We start from the raw sequence: 18,441 nt of genomic DNA, 5'->3' as shown, positions 1-18,441 counted from the left end.
TTGGGAGCGTTGGATGTTATATAGGCTGCCAAGGTGGTTTTGTGTATTGCAATTGCCTCATGTTGTGCATGCCTATGCCTCCTATTTAGGTCTCGAGGTACAACTTGTGTCAAGATGTGCTCCCTGGGCAGGAGCTCCACTTCCATTTCGTACTATGTCAAGTTGGGGATACTGTAGCCCTTACAATACGAGTGTGTTGGTTCCTAGCTCCTAGTTTCCAGTTTCTAGTTCGTAGACCCAAGGGTCATTGTTTTGATGTTATTCATTGTTATTCCTTCTCAGGTATGCAAATGTTTCCTCTACACCCGTGTGCCGGGTTTTACACCGTTGTATTTGTATATTTGTACTTTTGTGCATCAATAAAAATCATATGCTGAAAAAAAAAAGTGCACAGTGAAAAGGTATCTAACTTGAGCCAACTCCTGTGCTACTGCCTGCAGCCAATACAGGAAGTGCTGGCCAGGAGATTACTCTGGCCCACAGTGTCAGCACTGAGCTAAAGCCAGGTGCTGGAAAGACTGTTTCAGCGGACCGCTCTAGGACATGTATTAGATCAGGTTTGATTCAGGTTTTTTTAGTTCATTTTGTTTAAATCTGGAGACCTTCCTGTTGAATCTGGGAACTGTATAGGTGTAAAATAATTAGAACAATTATGGCATGGACATGTGTAGTGCATTAATGTACAATGACAGCTATGCTTAAAGTGACACTAAACCCAGGAGTTAAATCTTAAAAATGCATTCAAGTACCCTAACTAAATTAAAAAATGTAGCATATTTGTGTAGCACTCAGCTGCAGGTCCTCAAATCATCCTCAATCTAGAGAGCTCTTTGTTGAAAAGATGTGTATCTGCTAGAAAACAATGATTTAGTGGGTTTCATTTACTAAAGGAATAGAGGCTTTTCATTTAACCAAGCAACCGTTTGCAAAAGTGCATGGTGAAAGTCAATGTTTCCTGAGCTTTGTAAATACGATGAAGCTATATTCACTGTGAATACACAATCATGTGCAAGGAAAATGAATGACTTCAACTTATTTTCTAAGCTCAGGGAGCAGTCATTTTAATCACTGAAAAACCTTTGCTCCTTTAGTAAATCAGAAGTAGAATGAAAAGCATAATACTACACTGGAATCCTCTGCTTCTGAAATATAACCTAGACAGCTGTTAACAAACCACCATGTATAATTAATTTTTTTTTACTTTTTCAAACAGATGCAGAAGAAAGAGCGAAGAAAGAAGCGGAAGAAACTGCTTCTAAAGAAAAAGATGACAAAAAAGATGATGACAAAGAAGATAGAAATGACAATGAAAAATCTTTACCACCCAGACCAGAGACAAACAAAGAAACAAATGCAAATGATGGAAAAGCCCCGGAATCTAGTCAGGGAAATATTAATGGGACTCGCTTACCAAATGTAAACAGACAAGATGATTCCTCAGGACAAAGTCAAAGCAAACAAGAAAAAAGCGGGGACTGTGAAGGCAAACAGCAAGTTCAGAATGGTAGGTCAATCTATATAGCATCTATATAACAATTAAATCACAATTTTTTGTCAGACAGTATATTATGTTTCTTAAAAAAATGAGAACTTCCAGGCAAAACAATAATAATGTTGGATGAAAAGAAATTTAAAAGCGTTGTGTAAAAAACTCAACTGGGTATGACAGAAGATTAAAATAGGTTTGTTGCTTTAAGAGAGATTATTAAATAGAATTTGCACGAATAAAAACATGAGCTAGGTGGAAGATATCATTTGACAGCTGGCTGCTAGTTATGGTAACTCTTGAGATGTTCTTCAAAACTCTAAGATTATTACTGTGTTGTAATTCATTAGAAATACCTTAGTATAAATCTTCAACTGTTCCTTTTCCTGGTAAATGCAACTTTCCAGTGTTGTTTTATTTCATTTTATTCTTGAAGCCTATAAAAATTAAAAGAGGGGGGGTATTTTATTCCCAATTGATCAATGCACTCTAAGGATTTTGCCTGCAATTACCACTGTGTATGAATGTTTATAATATAGTTTCACACTAACTACCCATAAATGAGCAAGCATATCGGTATGACAGATCCTATAAATGGTAGTCATTACACAGACAACACAAGGGCTTCTCACATTAGTGATCAAGCTGCACTGCTAGTCACTCACACACTGGCATGCTGGTAAACATCTTTGTCCTGGTTTTAACTGGTGCATTTGGGGCTCAATGGTGCACTTTTCCAACACACATACGTTTAGGGAATTTCATGAAATACTGTCCACATGCAGATATACTGTATTTAAAGGAACATAAAATATTATCCATTCCGTCAGGATTCTGTGACTTAGATACTTTAACAACAGGTCCAAGAAACCTGTGGCACATTACACAATTACGTATATACATTTCAGATGCCACTGGTAAGAGTTAATTTTGGTCAGAGTTACAGAAAATCAGCCACTTAATACAAACCTCACTGAGAAACAGTTCAATGAGCTACTGCGCTATACAAACCCACAAAATAAAGAAAACTTCTGCAAAAGTAGATGGTTAGACCCATGCCTGACTCGTTTTCAATTTACATATATATTACCTTCAAAGCGACATATACTGTACATACCGTTGACAATTTTGTAGCATTATCAGCTACTTTTAGCCAGCACAAAAAAGATCAGAGAAGTCAAATTAACAGTAGCGTTGTTTTCTGGTTTTGATATTTGGGGAGGTCACCTTGAACTTATTATTTGTTTATTGAATAAAAAGCTGGTTGAAATCTGTTGATAAACTCCATACAATTGCCCAGGGAATGGCCAGCATTAGGGTGCCTGTATATGATGTGATTTTTTGAAAGCAAAATCATTTATTATTGGAACACCATCTAATTAATATTTTGTCTGTCAGTTCCAGGCCAAAAATGGACTCCCTAGCTATTATTATATTACAGTATTAATAATAAAATGAGCAATAATTTTAAGTTGATATTAGGTCTCGTATGAATATTAGGAGGGACCCCCAAGTTAAAAATAAAAAAGTGCGTGGGGTTCCCCCCAAAAGTCATACCAGGCCCTTTAGGTCTGGTATGAATTTTAAGGGGGAACCCCACCCCCAAAAAGTCCTACCAGACCCTTGATCTGAACACAGGCCTGGCAGGACAGGAAAGGGGGGATGATCGAATGCCCCCTCCCTGGGCCTTACCAGGCACCGTGCCCTCAGCGTTGGGAGCGTGTCCTCATGCCAATGGGGACAAGGACCTCTTCTCCACAACCCTGACCCGGTGGTTGTGGGGGTCTGCAGGCAGGGTGGCTTATTTGCATCTGGATACCCCTTACATTAAGATGCCGCCATCCCCCGATGCCACCCACCCTTTTGAATGAGTAAGGGGTACTAGTACCCCTACTCATTCACTAAAGGGTTAAAAGTAAAAGTAAATAAAGAAACCACACATTTTAAGAAGTCCTTTAACCCCTTTGTGACGGGAGACGTACAGTGTACGTCTCGACACTTTGTGCCTATATGACTGGCCACGTACACTGTACGTGTGGAGTACCCGTACCCCTGTATATTACGGTCCCTTAAGATATAATATGTGATATGTGATATAATTATATAGCCCTATCTGTCCTCTAAAAAACTATATATAATATGTGTGGGTACATTTAGTAAGAAAGTATATTACTGCTGTGGAAGAATCACACAGCAAAAATGTAAAAAGTGTGTCAGTCATTTATGAACAGAACCTGAAAACTAGCTCAGTCACAAAAATGGACAGACTGTAAACACATGAGCAGAGCAAGCCGTGACATCACAAGGCTTGTTTCGCCCATTTGACTTTCTCAGCTGTCATATAACACAGTAGCATTCAGAAGCTTCAAGTCATTTTTCTCTTTTGTCTAATGTCACTTTGCTGCAACAAAATTTTTTTCATAAAGAGAACTCTTACACACTACCGCTAACGAAAATTTGGAAATAATCCGAATCCTGAAACTAATTGACTTGCAGACCCAAATCCCAGAAAACGAAATAACAAAAAATCCGAATTAAAACAAAACCAATTTTTAGCTGTCGCACATGTCTACTGGAGAGCCTTGGTATCATATTAAAGTTTATGCAAAGTTAACACTTTGGGGTCTATTCAGGAAGCTGCCGAAGGATCTGGCCGTAGCTTCAGCCGATCCTTCGGCCAGAACAGAAGGGTGCTGTACGGGCTATTCACAATAGCCCGTACAACTCCCGATCATGGCCGAGTTCTGCTGCAGTTCCCCATCAGGTCCATCAGAAGAGGGCGGGTACAATGCTAGTTTACTATTGGCTATTGCAAATTGAAATAGCCAATAGTAATGTCCCAATGCTTTTCAATGGGACAATTATTATTATTATTTTTTTTCTATTCTGACATCGCCCGTGTCAGAATAAAGAAAGACACATCAGAACACAAAGACACGTCAGAATAAAGAAAGACTCTCCCAGAGCGCCCGGGAGAGTCTTTTTTTTCTTTTTCTTTTTTACAGCAGCAGAGCCGCTGGACAATAGGAAACTATTGGGCGGAGCTAGCTGTCACTGCTAGCTCCGCACAATCGTCTTCTATTTAGTTTTTCCACTCTTTTTCTGTTCTGCTCGGTACCGCTGAGGGACCGAGCAGAACAGCCGAGCCGAATGCCGTTCAGCGGCATTCGGCTATTCACTCACTGCTGTTCGGCATCTTTAAGAATAGCCCGAACAGCAGTGAGAAGCCTGTCGGAGGTTCGGCTCAGCCAATCCAAATGTTGGAGTCGAACTCCTTCTGCACTTCGGGTCGGCCGAACATGCTGAGCATCTTCGGTCGACCCGAAGCCACACGAAGCAAGCTGATGTACGGCTGGTTTCAGCCGATGTACGGCTGAAATCAGCTGTACCAGCCTGAAGTGAGCCGAACAGTGTTCGGCTCACTTCACTTCAGATCGGTCATTCACTCGGCTGCCCTCGGCAGCTTAGTGAATAGACCCCTTTGTTTTTATTTTTAAATAGACTAGGGAAGGGTTGCAATTCCTATCATTGCTTTTTTTTCTTGCTGCCTGCATGCCACTGGGGAGATTTCTCCTCATTTCCAGTTCTAGAGATGCAACAGGGATTGAGAGGAAATATTTCAAGAGTGAACATAATTTTCCTCTTATAGAGTTTTTACAAGAACAGGTCTCCCAATGACAGCATTCCCTCTCCTCTTGCTTTGGTCAAAACTTTGAAATGTTGGGTTCCCTTTTGCTTTCTGTCTCAGTAAAAATGGTTAATGTTTAGTCTAAGGGCTCAAATAAAGCAGATATACCCACCTGACCCTTGGTCCCACCAGTGTGATAAACCGGGCCCTGCAGCCTATTCTCCCCTGAGCTCTGGCAGTCTAAGGACCGCTGACATTATCACATCTGCTGGACCACTGACTTGCAGTAGATGTGAGGATGCTGAGGGTCATTCCACAGCCGGAGTGGTGTGAAAGAGAGGTGAGTAATGAACACTGCAGGAGCAAGGATCAGGTGAGTAATATATCTTTATTTGAGCCCCCTAGACAAAATGAGCACTGACCCTTGCAGTGCGCAGGTAGCCCCACTGCAAGTGTAAGTTTTCTAAATTCCTGAAGTTCTTATCTAGGTGAAAAGTCTAGAAGAGACAATGACCCACTCTACATAAGCACACTAAGAACTGATGACTAGAAGAGAGCAAACTGCTTCTCTACTCTGCCAGCAGTTCCGTTACAGTTGTATGGAGTGGGTAAACTGTATGCACCGTACGCTATTTCACCAACAAAATTGCACAATTGCGCAGGGATACAATAATGACCCAGCCAGATTGCATTGTCACAGCTTATGTTGGTTATGCGGAAATCCAGTCCTGATCATTGTAGCCTATAAGGGAGTAATGGCATATCAGGAAGAAAAGGCTTTAGTAATTGCAAATTCCAAATCCATTACATTGAAGGTTACAACAACAAATACAGTAAATCACTTAACAAAAATGTCATGAAATTAACTGAACCTTCAGTTACCTACTGTATATATTTAACACATTTGTAACTTGGCGCCTCTTAGCCCTGGTGCTTCATTGTGATACTTGACCTACAGCATTATGATACCAGCATGGTTTTTTTGTACAGGAGCATGCAAACCTTTAAAAGGCTAAAAAGGCAGCCATTTATACCAAAATAACAAAAACATGGCAACTACTTAGATTCCTTGTTTCATTTTCCATATAATAAAAGGAAAAACAGCTTAGCTTTTTTTCTGTTCTATATTTTTTATCAATAGACACTGGTACACAGATTACCCTGTGGAGACTTTTGCTCATACTGGAATACTTGGATCAATAGAGGTCGTAATGTACAGCATTTTCCAGGTTCCTTTTGAAGGGGACAGGCGTGATCGTAGCTTAAGCCTTATTAAGCCCCAGAGCCAAATGAGTCCCCACAATAAATGAAAGTGTATGTCCAGGCAAAATGTTTTTCTTAGTTATTGATAGAGTTAGGACAGATTAGAACCCCTATTGGGTTTTTCCTGCTTTCCAGGGTTCCATCATAGAGATTTGCTGTCATTTTCTGACTCGCTGATATTGTTTTACCTGACAGGAAATAAGGGGAACTCTCTAACATCAACACAGACAGAAAACAAACACTTTTTTTTGTAGAGCATGAAAAGACTAGAGCTTCTGTAAGATTTCAATTTGTGCCTGTGTCTCTCTTTCAGATTTTTCCTCTCCTAATTTTTGGGGAAAAAACACTGTATGCGGTACAGAAATTGGGGTAAAAGCTCTATAATAGAGCCCCTGATAGCATTAAAAACCCTGCAGCGGTTCTTCTAACCCTTCCTTACTCTATCCAACACTGAAAATGATGTTTTTGGATGGACCTATACTCTCGAACATGTTTATAACATAGAAAAAGCGACATTCATCAACCATTTAGTTGGTGATTAACCGAGTGGTTAATCGTTCTCTTTAAATTAAAACAGATGGACCAAAAAGATTTACCTGCAGTGAACACTTTTTGTGAATGTCACATGCACTGTTTTCTAAATATGACTCTCTAACATTATTCATTTATATCAGTCATGCAGCTTTCAAGATTATATCATGACATTGTTGATGTATTTTAAGTTATATTTTCTTAGAACTACATTACTAAATCAATTAAATGTATTTTCAATCTTGAGATGTGTAATATAATGACTCTTCATTTCAACAACACAGGTAACCATGACAGTATTTATTGACTGAAATTTTGACCATATTTAATGACCTCATGTTAAATATAATCATCCTTATTTACTTAGGGGAAGACCATTGCCATATGCTTATGCTGTACCTTGCCAGTGTTATTGTGTATTACCAGTATTATCATTCTTCTTTTTTTACAGGACGGAAAAGAACAAATTGTGTTTTTTAAAAACATTTTAACTTCTAATTTTCCTTGCAGAATTGAGCAGTTTAAAAAGTTTTAAAGGTACTTGTAGGATTACTGGTAGAGTTGCCAACTATTCAAAGATTTTTAGATGGTTCCAAAAAAATCCAGACTAATCAAGGTGAAAAATGAAGCTAATATTTAATCTAGACACATATTTAATACACTAAAAATATATTTAATATGTTACAACTATTTAAAATGTCAAAAACTGCAGATAAATTATTGGAATCTGTCTTTAAAGGACAAGTTCACTTTTAAAGTGCAACTGAAGCCAAAACTGTTTTTTTAAGTTGTGGATAGAGTGGAAAGGGATTAGAACACATGGCATGTTATTATAGGTGTCCGTGTCCCCATTAGGGAGCCTCATCGTCTTTATTTGTCTTATTGACTGTTTATCTTCCAATTGGGACACTAGTTCTGGTAAACCTGCTGACCACCAGGGATTTCACTCTGTTTGGAGGGATTTCCTCTCACTTCCTGTTGTTGCTATCGGACAGAAAGTAAAGGCAACATTCTCCAATAAGACACAGATGGCAACAAAAGTTGCCAGGGGTTATAACCCTCCTCTACTGTATAAAAATTTTTTGTCTTCACTTAAACTAAAAAGCCACCAACCCCCCTCCCTAGCACCCTAAACTATCCAAACTGAAACTACCCCACCCAGGTGCTTATTTATGATGGTGGTGGCCCCCTGCATTGTTTACATCACAGCCAGCAAAATCTAATTTGGCACTACTTGTGTCTGCTTAATAATGTCCCATAGACTTAATTGGACATTGCTCCAACAAAATGTTCCATTTGAAGTTTGCATAAGCACCTGGAAGGAAAATCAGGGGTTAGCTTAGAATAGTGTCTGAGATTAAAGAAGCGGTCTGAGGTGGGGACTCGGGAGAGGGTTACTTAAAGGTAAACATTTCCTTATAATACTGTGTGTAATTTTTGCACATTGTAATTGGGAAGAAAATTTAAAACAACAATTAGATAATGTGCAGCAAACACAATACCTGATCAGTGTTAAATGTACAATCCATTTCAAGAGAATCTGTGCATACCTTTATTAATTCTTTAAAAAATAGCACAGAAAGTAGAACTTTAGCACAAAGTCTATTTATTGCCTGCCCTTGGAGATAGACTTTTATCTTTTCTGCACATAAGGGCTTACAATTTAAAAGGGAGGGGCAAGTGATACATGAGGAGGTAGCTGTGTGGGGAGGAATTTTTTGAGAACATGATAGTGCAGTGGTTAGTTTGAGGTGGGATAGGCTTCCCTGGAGAGATGAGTCTTTAGGTAACACCTAAAGGCAGTCAGAGTAGGAGATAGATGGACAGGTTAGGGTAAGGAGTTCCAGAGGATGGGAGAGACTCTAGAGAATTCCTGTAGGTGAGCATGGGATGAGTTGATGAGGGAGCTATAAAGCAGGAGGTCTTTGGGGGGACGGTTAGGGTGATACTTTGAGACAATGTTTGAAATATAGCCGGTGGCAGAGTTGTGGGTGGCTTTGTAAGTAGTTGTTAGTATTTGGAACTTTATCCTCGGGGCGATTAGCGGAGATGATGAATCAGCGGGTCCACATCCCGGATGTTACTTTCAGTAATGTTACGTCCAATGCGATTTATATAATTAAAAAGGAAATCTCCTCATGGTGCAGTATACATAAACGTTTATTAATAAAAACATAAGTGACTCACAATTTAAAACAGAAGATCCGGCCGGTAAAATACAAGCGTCTCAGTCCTCTGCTACTTCCTGGTGTGACGTGGTATCAACTTGGATAGGCCCGCCCCTGATACCACTAATATTACCCCTGTAAATGAGGTTGAACAACATGACAAGATTTTTTTTTATCCGAAATACGGAACTGCTGCTGCTGAGAGTTGCATTACAATACAGGCAAGAAATACGAAATTCCGTTAACGGAATTTCGTTCCGTTACGAACATTCGTTATGATGAAGTTAAAAAGCAAAATACCTTTGTTAATATTGGAGTTGATTAGTTTTTTTTTATCCGAAATCCAAAATTCGGATCCGAAATCCGTTAACGGAATTCGTATTTTGTTTGGTTGACCAATCAGAGGTTTTCTCTTGTGCTGCTGAGAGTTGCATTACAATACAGGCAGGAAATACGAAATTCCGTTGACGGAATTTCGTTCCGTTATGAACATTCGTTATATTGAAGTTAAAAAGCAAAATACCTTTGTTAATATATTGGAGTTGATGGTAGTTTTTTTTTTATCCGAAATACAAAATTTGGATCCGAAATCCGTAATATATATATATGTATTGTGAGAATTAGCTCCAAACTGTAGTGCATTAAGGACACTTCCACTCGCTTAAGTCTTCTTTTTAGGGCTTCTTTGCCCACTTTTATTGATTTAAACACTCAAAGGTCCACACAGGTTTTCCCTCGCAGGAATTTTCCAACCGATTGTACCGACAGTACTTTGCAACCTCTTGGCTTTTACTTTCAGCGTCTGGCCGTTTTTACACACTGGTTCTCTAGCTTTGTCTGATTGTTTCTCAGACTAGTCCTGCCATTTGCGCATGAGCAGTTTTAATCGTGCAATTTTTGACGTACGAAAACGCCACCAATCTTGCGAACTTCGTACAATTCGACAGAAGTTTTCTAGGAAAGTCAAAAGTCATATGATTGTACGATTGTACAGTATTTGTGGTTGTACACTGCCTATCAACCTTGCGAATATCTGACAAAAAGGCAATCGCAAATGAAAATGGGCCAATAGTTGTATGGGCACCTTAAACCTCCAGCCCTCTCAACACCTAACCCTAGCGGAAGAACTTCAGTATTACACCTGAAACTGGGCCATACAGATCTGCCATCCTGGCTATACCCAGACATTTTTATCTGCCCGCTGCCACAATATATATATATATATATACATGACATGTCTTTGTTAAAGAGAAACTAAAGTGACAACAAAGGCACCTTTAGAAATGTTTAGTAAAGACAATCTAAATGCAAAAACGTATAGATCATTTCAGGCTTTTATTCTTCATTTATCCTTATTTATCTTTTCCTCCCCATTCTTCTCTTGGTGGCCACGTAGATGAATCAATTGCCCCTTACCTGCTGGAGCTCTGGGTCTGGCTCCTGGAACATGTGACAGTGCACATCATCTCAGAGGGAAAAAATGCCTTTCCCCTGAGATCTCTCTAGATTTTGCAGTGCATATATGAGATTATCCATGAAGGCACTGGTGATGTAGCCTTTCCAGGATGCATCTGTAAGGCTAGGGCTAGATTCCCAGTGCCTCACTCCATTAGGAAAAAAACCAGTAACAAAGTAAAAGCAAAATATGTTTTTTTAACTAATGATTGTCAGATGATTTTATTTAAATATGCAGAGCTGCATTGCAATGGGATTTTTAGTGAAAAGGAGTAAGGATATATAAGGACCTATATGTTTTTTTATTTGGTAGACTGTTTTAAGTTTTTTTAAAAGTACTCTGTTTTTTTTATAGCTCACAAATATGCAAAAAAGCTCAGAGCTGACATAGTTATTAGGGATGCACCGATACCCATACTAGTATGGGTATCAGTGCCGATGCCGAGTATTTGGGCGAGTACTCGATGCCTAGCCTGATACTTCCGGTATCAAGAAGCTGGGCAGCGAGTCATTACACACTGCCCGTCTCCCTGATTGGCCCGGGAAGCTGGCTCCATGCTCCCTCGTCACTTGACGCGCTGCCCGGCTTTATGATTGGCCGGGAAGCAGACTTCATGCTCCCTCATCACTTCATGATGAGGGAGCATGGAGTCGGCTTTCTGGTCAATCAGGAAGCTGGGCACCCTGTTATTACACGGCTCCCGGCTTCCTGATTGGCCAGATTGCTCCATGCTTTCTCGTCACCTGGTGTCTGTTTACCCGACGTGACCCCGTCTTTTTTATTTTAACAAATAATTGGGTAATAATAATTGTTTCCTAACATGATGTAAAAATATTTTTGCAACATTTCCAGTAATTTTTCCTTAATATAGTAAAAAATAAAAACCCCAGTGGTGAATAAATACCACCAAAAGAAAGCTCTATCTGTCCCCAATAAATTGTATAAAATCCATTACAGTACAACATTGTATGACGGAATAAATGTGCGCCAAAGTACTGCAGTGCTAAATACTGAAGAATGGCCTGGCCAGGAAGGGGGTGTAAACACCTGGTCTTCAAGTGGTTAAAGTAGTATTAAACGCTTAAACATTTTTTCCAATAATGAATCCAGATCAAACAAATATACATTGCCCTGCAAAGTATTTCTTTATATTTTTGATCAAGCACCTCAGTCATCATGATTATAAACAGCTGGTGCCAAGCTCTCCGCTTAGCTTTCCTAAACTTCCTATCCAGTACAAGATCTCAAAAGACAGCACAAGTTCCTGCAATGATTCATCTACTAGCTTAGAGGAGAGAGGAGAAAGGAAAGGGGAGCAGGGGGGAGGGGAATGTCTTATTAGCACACACAAAGGTGACTCCATAGAGCTCTGCTTCAGAAAGGAGCCACGCTAAAATAGGATATCAGAGCCAGTGCTCAGGGGACCAGCTGATTCTGTATGAAACTGAAACTTTTAAACATTAAGGAGCAGCACCCAGTGTAAGTGACTTAATCAGCATTTGAGATAACTTAAAACCCTGTTGACTTTAATATCACTTTCATTGTCCTAGTGACCATTGTCAGTGAGCAAAAATTCTGATTTTGTTATCAAAAAATGAACAGATGGGAAATCATCCAATGGGGACAATTTTCTGGTGTCACCCATCTAAGAGATTTATCTCATTTTGGGTGGATTTCCTCTCACTTTATGCTGTGTCCACAGGACAGGAACAGAATGGAAATCTCTTGAATGGTAGACATGATAAACATTAAAATAAAAATAAAAAACTGATGGGCTTTTTACTGTTTCCTCCACTATCCAAAATAAAAATAAAAAGTTTTTACTTTAGATATAGTTTATACTTCAGATTACATAGTTGTTGCAAAGCTTTACTTTAAGAAATCAAAATCTGATCGGCTTGCTAGTTTAAAGGGTCATTTCAAGTTGTTTTTGCCTTTGTTCTTCTGCAGTATTACCAAGATCATCTAGCCATGCATTTTAATTAGTTTATTGGAGTTCTGAAGTATAAATAGCATTTAGGGAGTTGAAATCTCAACTCCAACCAAAATTATTTATTTCATTTTTGATAGAGCAGAAAAAGAGAAGGCTTTTGTCAGGATTTTGGTTCCATCTGTATCGCTGCTAGGGAGATTTCAAGTAAACATTTAAACTTTAAAGTGTATGTAAATGTGAAATAATTAACTCTGTCCACAACATTAGAGAAAATGCAAGCTTTTATTAATGTATGTTGGAAAACCCTACTGAATACCTGGTGATCCTGCCAGTCCCCTCACTACACACACACACAGATCCACAGTTCATGCATTCCTGTTTACTTTTGCTGATTCACTGATTCTGGCAATATCGTTTACAGTAAGTAATTGACTCTTGGTGATTCACGTGAGCTCCTTATTGTTACCCAATATGTTTAAGCTCAGATGAAGGGGTAAGTCTTTCAGGCCTTCAAAACATGTTGGCAATGCTGTGTTATTGTTTGTGAACCAATACAATTATTAAAAGGTTTTGGATTCTCAGATGGTTTGTTTGGCACTCCCATTAGACTTGAGACATATTAATCTTCAATCATAGGCCCTTGGTGTGAGAGGCACCCTGTTTTTGTTGAGAGCAACATTAGCATGTCCTGTAGTGTTGTAGGGGTTGGCAAGAGAAACCACTATGTTCATTGGGGTACAAAGCAAATCAAGCCTCCTACAAGTGTCAATTTCTTCAGAGTTTCCAGGATTTTTCTTGATCAAGAGTGGGTTACGCAGGGCAGACAGAGGTATGTATTTACGTTCCTCTTTTTCTAACTTCTTCTTAAAGGTAACTGTTGTTTTGGTGTTTTGGATTTTAAGCAACAGAGTTGCTTAAAAGCCACTTAAAACCACTTAAAAGTATATCTAAACCTAAAAATAAAAATGTAATATATTGCAGCCTTCCAGTCCTTAGACATGGTGGGTGAATTATTTTTACCCAGTGAGTCTGCCAGCCGCACACTTCCTGTCCTAGGATGACAAAACACACTAACCCCATTGTATGTAATAATTTAGGCTAAAAGAACCTCCTCCTCCCCTTATCTCCATTATAGTTAACAGAGAATATCAGAGAAAAGCGATAACATTGTTTGAGATTTCAGCTCAGTGGATATCACGTACCTTGGTGGAGACTGAATGTAGGGAGGAGGCTTCCCTTGCACCTCGTGTCCCAAAGACTCTGGAGTTGGGAACAGAGTGGACAGCGACTGGCACAGTTGCCAGTGATGATCACACCGTGCAAGCTGGAGTTCCGGCTAGGGATGCACAGATACTTTTTGAGTACCAGTGCAGATACTTGGCATTTTCATGAGAACTACCAGGGTTGCAGCAGTTGCAGCTGGGACCGGGCCCTAGCACTCCACCACTGTCCTAAAATCATTAGTCTGTATTATTTTAGAAAAACTGTCACATGACAATAAACAAAAATGTATCAGTACTCGTACTTGTAAGTACTCGGCAAGTACCAGTACTCGTACTCGCCAAACTGGTATCTGTGGATCCCTTTATTTATATTTATAAAAACAAAATCGTACATTAAAACAGAGATGTACAAATCCCAGGAGCTCCGTGTGCTCCTTACAAATGACAGCTGCCTCCTAATTTTTTAATTTTTCTCTAGTGTAGTCTTGGAGCTCAAAAGTATCGGTACATGTACTCGTACTTGTACCGAGTACTGTACGTGGTATCTGTGCAACCATAGTTTCGGCCATGGACCGGGTCAGGCTGAGCTGTAGTCAAAGCCAGACAGGCAGCGGAGTGCACAGCAGGATCCAAGATCGAGGTCAAACAAGCCAGGGGTCAATACAGTCAGGCAGCGAGGTACAAAGGCAGGGGACAGAGGCAGGTCCAGTGAGCACGCAGGAGGTCAGGGGCAGGCAGCAAACAACAAGGTCAAGGATAATCCGGGTCAAAGTCAGCAAGGTCATCAGAAGCACAAGTTACACAGGGGAAGCTGAAGACAATCTAGAAACTCGGAGTCAGGTAGGCTGGCTTTAAATAGGCAGATCTATCAGGAAGCATCATCACTTCCCGTGAGCCATTTGGCATGCTTTTGAGCGGCTGTTTCGTGGCGCATGCTTGCGCGCAGGTACCTTTTTACCCGCAGTATGGAAAACTGGACCCCGCGCATGCGCAGTAGCAGGTGGTTTCTGACAGTGGACATTAAATTGCAAGGACTCAGGATTTATGACAGGATTAACGGGTATTTCAAACAGCAAAACAGTGGTAAGGAAAGCTGGAATACCCAACAACCGCCAGTTGGAATAGCAACTGTCTAAGGTGACAGTCCCTGAATGGAGCTCAGACTTCACCCACAAACAGCAGGCAGAAGTAGCTTCCATTACAACAGAGGTCCACGTGTTTTCTCTGTCTGAACCAGTGGAGGTTCAGGTGTTACTCCATTGTTCCCAGCAATATCACCTTAAATTACTGAAACATTTTGGGTTTGGCAGCAGGCCAGTAGAGGTTTATGTGGGGCTCCAGTGTCTCTGGAACATCCCTGGTAGTAGTTGAATCACCATGAGTAAGGTCTGTCTTAGATAATACGTTGAATCCAGTAGCACACAGTAGGCCCAGAGAGCACTGTCAGTCATTTTGGTGTCACCCCCTCTGATCTCTGTAGGGAGAAGCCATGAGTTGAGTGATCAGCAGTTTGTGATAGCTCAGTTCTCGAGCTATAGAGCCAGCATGTGACAGCATCAGTGTCACAATCTGGCTCAACTATTGGGAAGAGTGTATTTTACTCTCACCACTTGTTATGCTTTAAGATTCAGTTTTGTGTGGTACGTAAAACATTATTCCTACTTGATTTCCAGGTTTTACATAAATCAAGCTCTCTGGCATCCCTGTTGACAGCCTTTGTCAAACAGATTTTAAAGTAAAAGAGCTTACATTTAAACTCCAGGCCTCTGAAACATAGCCAGCAAACTCTATGACTGCCTACATTTCTTGGAAAGGTGTCTACACATTATTATGGTAGCACATTGATTCACCTGCTGTCCAAACGTCTAGTCCATGATTTGGAAATAAATACATGTACTAACTGAGACCTTGTGTGGAGCATAGGATGACTACTACTTAGTAGCTTTGTCCTTAGAATAACCCTGAGGGTCATGTAGTCACAGTATATAATACAACAGGACATTGTTTTATTTGTTTCCACTTTTACAGTTAAAGCAAATCTGAGTTAAAACAGCTAAGTACACATAACACATATTAGAGAGCTGTTTTACCTTCCAAAGGGTCTGTATTTCTGTCCATCCAGTCCTAAGATTTTTTACAGCTTTTCCCCACAGTGCAGCCGCATCTAACATGGAGGGGACTTAACCTTTCTCTGCTGCAGTTTCACTTTTATCATGGTCCTCACCCCATTTCCTCCTTTGAAGCAGCACACTTATGAGCTCATCTCTATATCATCCACTTCTCTCCTCCTATCAGCATGCTCATTGCATTGCATCGCACAATAGCTGCTTGTGCTGCTTCATCCTTCCGCTCATTAAGCTACGCTGTACAGACTGTACATGGATTGCAAGAGGCTGATACCTGGTCAAATTTTGGCACTTCCACAGCTTGCATTTAAAACAAATAATTTTATTGATGTATTCATGAATACAGAGCTAACTCAATTTGTGGCTTTAATTTTTGCCTGGAATTCAACCTTAATGCATACAGTTGTATTCCATGAAATCGCCATTCTATGATATATATCTAAAGCCAAAACTTTTTTTTACATTTTGGATAGAGTAGAGGAGGGAGATATTTCTTTCCTCCCTGTCCTATAGACCTAAAGTAGTATTAAAGTCTCTTTTTTTACATATATCTATTGCTAGCAAGCAGTAGATACAGTATATGGCAAATAGGTAAAAACGTACCTTTGTCTCCACCACTCGCTCTCGGCTGCAGAATCCAGCTTCCCCGAGTGGCCGTACAGGAGGATGTGTGCAGGTGCATGCACAGTGGAGATCACTGATAGGGAGAGGAGAAGAGCTTCAGTGTAAGTCAATGCACACAGCCGTGAGCGTACACGCCGGACAGACTCCGTGGGACAGGAAGTAACAGCAGTCTGCGCTGAATCAGAGATCAGCACCAGAGCTGGAGGGACTGCTGAAAACTACTAGTAGGAAGAAGATGATCAGATCAAGAGGCATATTCTGAGTTTAATGTCATGTTAACCGTAAGTACGGGGATATTTTGTCAATGTGAGGGAGAGCCCCGCTAAGAAAGTTTCAAGTGAACTCATATCCCTATTGGAAGATTTCCCCTGTATTCCTGTGCTGGTGACAACTAAAAATGTTGGATTTACCTTCACTTTCATTCCTCAGGACTTTGGTGATAGGGACAATTAAAGAGTGACTGAGACAATATTAAAAACCTGACAATGGCTCTAACTGCTTACCACTCTATCCAAAACTAAAAACTAAATAGTTTTTAATTAGCTCCCAGCTCTATTTAGCAGGAGATGATACTGTGATACTCTACATCTATTTATGACTAAAAATCCAATTGATAATATGAACGGCTTGATTTAATAATCTTTATTCACATTTATTTAAAAAAATGTGTCCCTGTTTTGCTGGGATTGTACATAACAAACTTTTTTTGTTGTTTTTGTTTGCAATTTCACTTTTACAGAAAGCAAATTGGTGACAACAGGGTTGCGCAGTTCTCCATGCCCTCCATCACCAACAGCAATTGGCCACCATAAAAAAGGTAGGCTTTGCTGTTGATGAAAATAAATACATGCATAACTATATAAGTATGTATGCAAATAGAGAATGAAGCAAAAAATGAAGCAGGGTATGTAAGAGTTTCTGCACAGTACAGTACCTCCCAGTAGCCTCCATAGCTCAGCAGAGCAAAAACTACAGTCAGTAAGTATTCTTCTTCTTTTTTTACAGGGTACTTTATCATTTTATCAAAAGCAAACAAAATCTGGGGTAGTTGTGCATGTCAACCAATCAGCTTCTCTTTTCAGTTTGTTCAGTTAAGATTTAAAAATAAGAAAGAAGCTGATTGGTTGCCTTGCACATCTGCTCCAGATTTTGTCTGCTCCAGTTTTGATAAATCCCCTAATATCTATATATGATAGATACTAGAAAGAGCATAATGTTAAGGTGGTTCATGTAAGTATCCCTGTAAAATTGGGGAACTTATTCTGTTGCACTTTTTAACTTTATATGTGTGATTTTATTTTTTTATTTTTGACAGAATAAATTGGTTAAAATTTTCAATTCATATGTCGGCACCCTAAAAAATTTCAATATTAGGTATGTGGTGCCCCGATCACCCATCAATCCAACAAAACTGAGTACACCATTCCAAATGACCAGACACACTTTGCTGGTAGGGTTAAACTGTATGTAAACCCCAAATCTATTGTCAGTGTGTTTGGCATAGTGACTCATTGTAAACAGTTTTCTTAAGCAAATGCCTTTTTTTTGTGTGACTCTATTGCAAAGCTTCTTGCTTGGAGATCCTGCCAGTAATAGCACTTCCAGTTTCAGGCTGATAACAATAAGCTGCTGTCTTGCAGTTTGCTGTCCTGCCCTGAACACTCCTTCAATTGGTTGTTGGGCTTCCTGTCAAGTGTGCACATGCCTCTTATAGACCTGAAAGATACATTCTGGGTTTACATGCACTTAAAATTAATAAGGTAGAGCTCTGTTCATTTTAAATACCCAATCCTGTGCAAGGAAAATTAAAAATAATGGATTCTGCTTGCAAGTGACCGGGCAACATAGCGTCACCTTATTATTTGCAAAATGAAAATGTTCTACTTCTTTAGTAAATCAGTCTCTGTACCCCTTATAAAACATTTGTCCACCAAGTATTGTTAGCTTTTTTTGTTTATTTATACTATATGTAACATTCTTAGCTTTTTTTTTGGGGGGGGGGG

The 18,441-nt window shown here is 39.8% G+C and overlaps 1 protein-coding gene across 1 annotated transcript in view; it reads left to right on the top strand.

Moving 5' to 3' along the window:
- PDE1C (phosphodiesterase 1C) overlaps positions 1–18,441 on the top strand; it is a 135,559-nt gene that overhangs the window by 115,403 nt on the left and 1,715 nt on the right. Inside the window, exons 14-15 of the mRNA XM_018565264.1 lie at positions 1,214–1,504; positions 17,178–17,255. Of these exons, the coding sequence (XP_018420766.1) occupies positions 1,214–1,504; positions 17,178–17,255 (369 nt within the window). The remainder of the gene's footprint in view (positions 1–1,213; positions 1,505–17,177; positions 17,256–18,441) is intronic.

Source organism: Nanorana parkeri, unplaced genomic scaffold (genome assembly GCF_000935625.1).
Source record: "Nanorana parkeri isolate BGI_ZX_2015 unplaced genomic scaffold, ASM93562v1 scaffold826, whole genome shotgun sequence".
NCBI classification, from domain to species: domain Eukaryota; kingdom Metazoa; phylum Chordata; class Amphibia; order Anura; family Dicroglossidae; genus Nanorana; species Nanorana parkeri.
This window is presented reverse-complemented; position numbering and strand designations above follow the sequence as displayed.